We start from the raw sequence: 6,919 nt of genomic DNA, 5'->3' as shown, positions 1-6,919 counted from the left end.
CAAAAGCCGAAAACTTACAAGAAATTTCTTGTTCACTCTAAGTCTCTGATGATTCGATAAAACTGCAATTTAGCTTTAAATTTAGTTTGAGAAAAGAAAAGAAGTCATGAAATTTTTTTGTTATTTATTTTTTTTTTTTTCAGCAAAAGTAATTTATTGAGAATAAAATTTGTCAAGATACAAAGTTTCCATCAACCATGAGGGAGGATTAATACAATCTGAATAGTAGTCTAAATAATTACAGCCCTGCTTTGCTAACAAATGAGCCACCTCATTGTTTGATCTATAGACAAAGGAAAATTGCACCTTCGTAAACTGATTGGACCAAAATCTAATGTCTTGAATTAGACTATATATAGAAACATCTATCAAAGATCCATTTAAACAATCTATTAAGGTTTTACAATCTCCTTCAAAACAGACTTGTGTATAGCCCATGTGTAAGGTTTGTTGCATTGATAATAATAAAGCCTGTGCCTCACCCTCTAGAGGACTGTTTGCAGCTCTCAGTAAACTTGATCCCCAAAACAGTTCAGTACCTAAATGATTTCGAACCATCCATCCCCCGATTGTCTTCTTAGTGCCAACTGTATAACTGACATCGAAGTTGCATTTAACCATTGATTCAGCCGGTCTAGTCCAGTTAATGTTAGTCACCGAGTGAGATGAAATAGTCATCCGTCTCGTCTCCATTTCCAGAGTCCTTGTCCATTCAGAGACATCTGCTTTTGCTTGTGAGAGAGTTTGTTGATGATCCTCTTCTTTGTTATTAAAAACAAAGTTGTTGCGACCTTTCCAAATATTCCATATAAGCCAAAAGGGTAAAAGTTTTTGTTCCAATGATAAAGAGCTGTCCTTGTATAAGCTTAACAAATATGATATATTTAACTCATGGTCAGTTATGTCAAACGAATTCTGTAGTGGTAAATTTGCCAAATTCCAAATAGTCTGCAACGATGGACAAGTAAAGAGTGTATGGTTAATTGTTTCGTCCGACTGTTTACATCGTTTGCAGATTGTTTCAATGACTACACCCCGTGTTACCAGTCTTGTTGCAGTACCTAATGATTTAGACAGCACATTCCAGAGGAAATGTTTGATCTTTGGTAGAATCTTTAACTTCCAAATTTGATTTTTTGATTCAACTGAACCATGAGGTATATTAGGAGCAGGGGTCATGTCAGAAGGATCATGCGTAGCTAACCAATAACCAGAACGGACAGTGTAAACTCCAGAGGGGTTATAATGCCATATGATTTTATCCATCACGGGAGTTTGGGGAATATATATTTGCATTAAGGCATCGAAATCTGTTGGTTCAAGAATGTTTGCTGCAGTGTGGTTGTTCCATGATTTAACCGAACCATGTGACTGAATAAATGCAGACAGAGTACATTGAGTATGAGGATCCATAGAACAGATTGGTCGAGGAGGGTGATCAGCAATGACATTATCAATGTTGACACGAATAGTTGAACCATCACCAACTGCAACACGTAGGCCTTTTTTAAGTAAATCAAGACCCACAAGAATAGAGGACCAACCATAAGATTGGTTTTTCTTGGCTGAAGCATCTGTGACTGAGTTATCCGGAAAATATCTAGCCTTCATAACTTTTGCAAACAAGCTGTTTGGATACTGAATAATTCTCCACGCTTGTTTCGCTAGTAACGCATCATTAAATTTTGCCAAATTTCTAAAACCTAGACCACCTTCCTTCTTGGAGTACTGCAGTCTTTTCCAAGCGATCCAGGAAATACCTCTTGAAGATGCATTCTTCTTCCACCAGAAATTCATTAGTATAGATTCCAACTCAGAAATTAGACCCAATGGCAGTTTAAAGCAAGACATTGCATAAACGGGCATAGCAGCTGCCACAGATTTCAAAAGGACTTCTTTCCCGGCTGGTGATAAGAACTTTCCACTCCAGTTTGCTGTACGCTGTCGAACTCGTTCAACAATATACTCGAACATCTCCTTTTTTTTTCTGCCAAATTGCTCTGGCAGGCCAAGATACTTCCCTCCACCACCTTTGTTTGAAATATTCAAAATCTGCTGCAATGCATTTTGACGCGAACCATGTACTCGAGAACCAAACGTAATAAGAGATTTCGATGTGTTAATGATTTGGCCCGAATAATACTCATAAACGTCGAAAGCATCCTTTAAAGCCTGGCAGTTACGTTTATTTGCTCGACAGAAAAATAAGCTGTCATCTGCAAATTGTAAATGAGTGATGGGAGGAACTCCATTACCAATTTTTATTCCTTGTAGGTGCCCCGATGCAACTTGAGAGTTTATAAGATGACTGAGGATATCTGCACAGAGTATAAATAGATACGGTGAAAGAGGATCGCCTTGCCTTATTCCGCAACTTGGTAATACTTTTCCATATGGGGTGCCATTGATAAGAACTGCATACTCCACTGAACGAACTGTTTCCATGATCCAAGATATCCATGTAGCTGAGAACCCAAAAACTTTCATTATAGTTTCCAAAAAATTCCACTCTACACGGTCATAGGCTTTGCTAACATCGGTTTTGACAGCCATATATGTTTGAGAGACTCGTTTTCTGGCCTTGAGTGAATGCATTAGTTCGTGTGCTATGAGTATGTTATCCGTGACCATACACCCAGGGATAAAAGCAGCTTGGGAAGTCGATACAATTGTATCTAAATGTCTCTTTAACCGATTTACCAAACACTTAAAAATGATCTTGTAAATAACATTACAAAGACCTATTGGGCGGTAGTCTGATAGTGTAACCGGCTCAGGAATTTTTGGTATCATACATATATTGGTATTATTCAGTCCTGGTTTCATAGAAGATGTAGCAAAGAATTCTTTTACCTCCTTAGTTATATCCTGTCCTACGACATCCCAACATTGTTTATAAAATCTGGCCGTTAATCCATCCGGACCCAGCGCCTTGTCATCACCAATCATAGAGAGAGCTTTGAAAATTTCCTCTGAAGTGAATTCTTTTGTTAGTTCGTCATTGATCGATTGAGTAACAGTTGGTTGAAAGTCTGCAAATTCTAGTGTTGTGATCGGATGACTATTTGATGTATATAGTTTTTGAAAAAACTCTGCAGCATGGTTGCCGATAGATGTATCACCACAGAAAGTGTTGCCCTGAGCATCTTGTATGGTCGTTATATAGTTTTGTGCAAATCGATTTTTTGTGGAAGCATGAAAAAATTTTGTGTTTCGATCTCCAACTTGTAACCACAAATTTCTACTTTTCTGTTTCCAATAGATTTCTTCATTCTTATATGCAACAGCTAAGTCTTGTCGTAGGCGTGGTATAAGGTCTCTATCAGAACGATGAAGGCTAGACATAGCTTTATTGAGACGAAATTGGAGAACATCAATCTGTTTTGCAGAGTTTAGGTTATTCTTTCACTTACAGCGCGCCATGAATGTTCGGCAATGTCTGATTTGGTCGACAATGGTATGGTCTCTTTGCGTTTTACAAACATTCCACCCTTTCTTGACATAACTTTTAAAACTGGCTACATCTAAAAGTCGTTTATCAAAACGAAAAGGTTTTCGATATTTTGGCTCATGAACCCCAAACCAGAGAAGAACCGGTCTGTGGTCAGATCCATTAAAGTCTAGAAAAGCTGATTCACTATGAGGGAAAGTAGCACTCCATTCAGAGTTAATAAGGACTCTATCGAGGCAGCACTTAACCGTATAGTTATGTCTTTCCCTGACCCAAGAGAATCTATCACCTGTACTCCTTATATCCGTGAGATCGCAGAAGGACATAAGGTGTCGAAAGTTTCGAAAAGTCCACTCAGCTCTGACCGGACCTCCCATTTTTTCATTGTTAGAGAGAATTTCGTTAAAATCTCCAACTAAAACCCAAGGACCATCTCTTGTTAAAGATATTTGTTTGAGATGATCCCAAAGATGGTGTCGTTGATCATGGCTTGGATGACCATACACACAAGACAAGTAAAAAGAAAAGTTATAATACTTAACGTTTACATCAATGATTCTAGGATCCTTACAGTTTAAGGACACTGAAACATTGTTTTTCCAAAGCAAAGCAATCCCACCACTCCTACCAACAGGGGGTACAGTAACTACATTGGGAAAGCCTAAAGAAAGAGCAAAGTCACACACTTTATCACACTTATTTAGAGTTTCTACTAAAAATATCATATTAGGTTTATAAATACAACAGAGCCTATGTAATCGGTTTTGAGTTGAAGTTGAACAAAGACCCTGGCAATTCCAAGAGATGATCGTCATGGAAACAGTGGGGGTACCGGGCCCCCCGCGCCTCTGTCTATTTCGTTTGGTGCAGAGCACGACCCTGCAGACTCTACCTTCTCTTTCTTCTTGATCTGGCACAGGACCGCCTGATCTTCAGCCGCCTCCCATTGTTGATAGAAAGCTTCAACTTCCACACGTTTACGCTTTGCTCCTCCTGCATCCATAGATCTAAGCGAGCTTGCACTCTCCTGGATGGGTGAGAAGTTGTCAACAAACTCCTTGGAAAACTTTGCGTGCAGGTATCGAAGGCGTTCAGCAGTCAAGTCAGTGTCCTCAAAGACACTTGGAGAGGAACTAGGAGTAGTACTTGGACCCGCCCCGGTGTAAAGTAATGACATTTCAGGCCTGGTATTGTCTCAAATGGATCAATGGTCTGCAAGGTGTTGGTATCAGAAACATCCTCTTGGTCCACAGGGGGTTCATCGCCCTGGTTTTCATCGTTTGGAGGTACAGCAGGGTGAATATCTTCCTCCTCATTGTTAAGACCACATTCAGACACATCATGTTTAAGAGACCCACAGTTGGAACATAATTTCCTCAATCGCTCAAAACGGTACTTGATGATAGTATTATCACCCGCAGTAAACTGGAAATTTCGTTGAAAGCGTAAAGGCCAATCTACATTCCAATCTATGCTAACCCTTACAAACTCTACCAAATGAGCATTTTCATCAAAATCAACAGTATCCACAGGCCCTAACTGATCCCCAACATACCTGGCCATGGCATTCGAGAGATAGAGGAGAGGGATACCTCTGATTTGTACCCAAAAGGGGATTATCTTCAAAGTTTCATCAGTGATGTGTGGGTGCCAGCGATGAACCGTCAGCATCCACTCATTAAAAGACCAAGGTCCTCTTCGAAGCACCATGTTCAGGGATTCTTCAGATTGAAACACGAACAGAGCCTTACCAGCCCCCAGAATGCGTCCCACAACCGAACCCTCGAAACCCCAAATCCGTGGCATATGTCCAATCAGTGCCCTCAGATTTTGTTTTTGGGGATTAACGGTTTGGACCACCAGAGAGAAACGATTCGCAGCCACCGCATTGGCGAGAAATTGAGGGGGTAACGGAACAGGTGTATCCGTAATTCCCAAATCCAGATCTTGAAGAGACTTTCGTATGTAATCACTCATTGTGAATAAGTAGAATTCACAGAAGAGAGTCGGGAAAAGTGAAGATAGAAACAGAAGAGAAAGATTGCCGGGAAAGAGGGTTTTATACTGTATTGGCCATGGCGGTTTCTTTAAACGGTTATCCAACGGGATAAACGGAAATCGAAAACTGCCAAAAAACCGTTTGGACAGAGAGAAACCGAACGAATTCATAGACTCAACACTACCAATTCGTCCGGAAAAGCACACTCCAGCAAGGAGACAAGAAACTCCGGGCAATAACTGTCAATCGCACAAAAAATTGCCTTCATTTTTTTGTTATAGTACCATAAGAGATTTCGAAAAGATTTGTTCATTAACCAAACAATAATACTTAAGAGCTTACACATGATATGACTATATGTTAACAAGTATTTACAATGAGGATAGTGTAAATAATATTACCTACACCTAAAATCACAACGGGATAGTGAGGATTTTTTTCCATCATAGGTAAAATGAAGATTTTTTTTAAATATATATGGTTCAGTTTCGGTGGAGATTCCACAAAAGTCACAATTATTCTTTGTAATTGAAACTATTGGTTTAGTCGTTTAGAGTTATAGAAAATTGTAGATCACATCAAAAATAATCAAAAATAATGCATTTATAATCATTTTCAATATATTTTCTTGATATGTGTGAAAAAACTAAAAATAGGTTAATTACAAACATAAGGAATATGTTGTTTATCTAAATTATGTGTGAAATTTATAATAAATTTGAAATTAACCACAAAATTATTTACCTAAAATGGAGTCAAAATCATTTACTATATTTTTCAACAAAAATGACTTTTAAAACTAATGTTGATATAATATTTCAACATATCAAAAATCGTAGTGAAACGTCTCGTCGTTTTCTTTAGTACCACATCTCTTGATTTTTGAAAGGCTTGTTTAACTTTCTCGATTGTTCCATCCTCCCATTCGAAATCTGACATGAGCTCTTTGCGTTTCCTAGAACTTCCACCTTCCATCACAAATTCTGAAAAAAATAATACTGAAAGATTATAAACTTCCAAGCCAAGAATTCAAAAAATGAAAAAATTAAGTAAATATCCATTGAGATCTCACCACAAGGATATGGATGATAATAAACCTTTTTTTTTCCTTTATTGTGAGGGGATAGCAAAAGGTCACAATATTAGAGAGACGTAGAATACTTAAATATTAGTTTATAGAGCCGCGAAGGCTTTCATATTGGCGTCTATTAAGGCCAGACCCATCTAAGTTAACCAAGAATAACCTTCGATCGTCTTTGTCGAAATTAAGAGTAAAGTTTAATTTAATTAGGGTAAAACTCATACTTTTTAAGATATTGTTTGATTTAATTAGGGTAAAACTCATACTTTTTAAGATATAGTTTAATTTAATTAGAGTAAAACTCATACTTTTAAAGATATATATTAGTAAAATAGTGATATTAGATTTAACTTGTAGTGAAAATAATAATAATAATAATTCCAAACAT

The 6,919-nt window shown here is 37.8% G+C and overlaps 1 protein-coding gene across 1 annotated transcript; it reads right to left on the bottom strand.

The window, feature by feature from the left end:
• On the bottom strand, positions 345-2,553 carry LOC104748809. Its single transcript, XM_010470399.1, has 2 exons — positions 483-2,553; positions 345-349 (listed from the first exon to the last, which is right to left on the bottom strand). Exons 1-2 carry the CDS (start codon positions 2,551-2,553, stop codon positions 345-347), a joined length of 2,076 nt encoding a protein of 691 aa, XP_010468701.1.

This window comes from Camelina sativa, chromosome 15 (assembly GCF_000633955.1).
Source record: "Camelina sativa cultivar DH55 chromosome 15, Cs, whole genome shotgun sequence".
NCBI classification, from domain to species: domain Eukaryota; kingdom Viridiplantae; phylum Streptophyta; class Magnoliopsida; order Brassicales; family Brassicaceae; genus Camelina; species Camelina sativa.
This window is presented reverse-complemented; position numbering and strand designations above follow the sequence as displayed.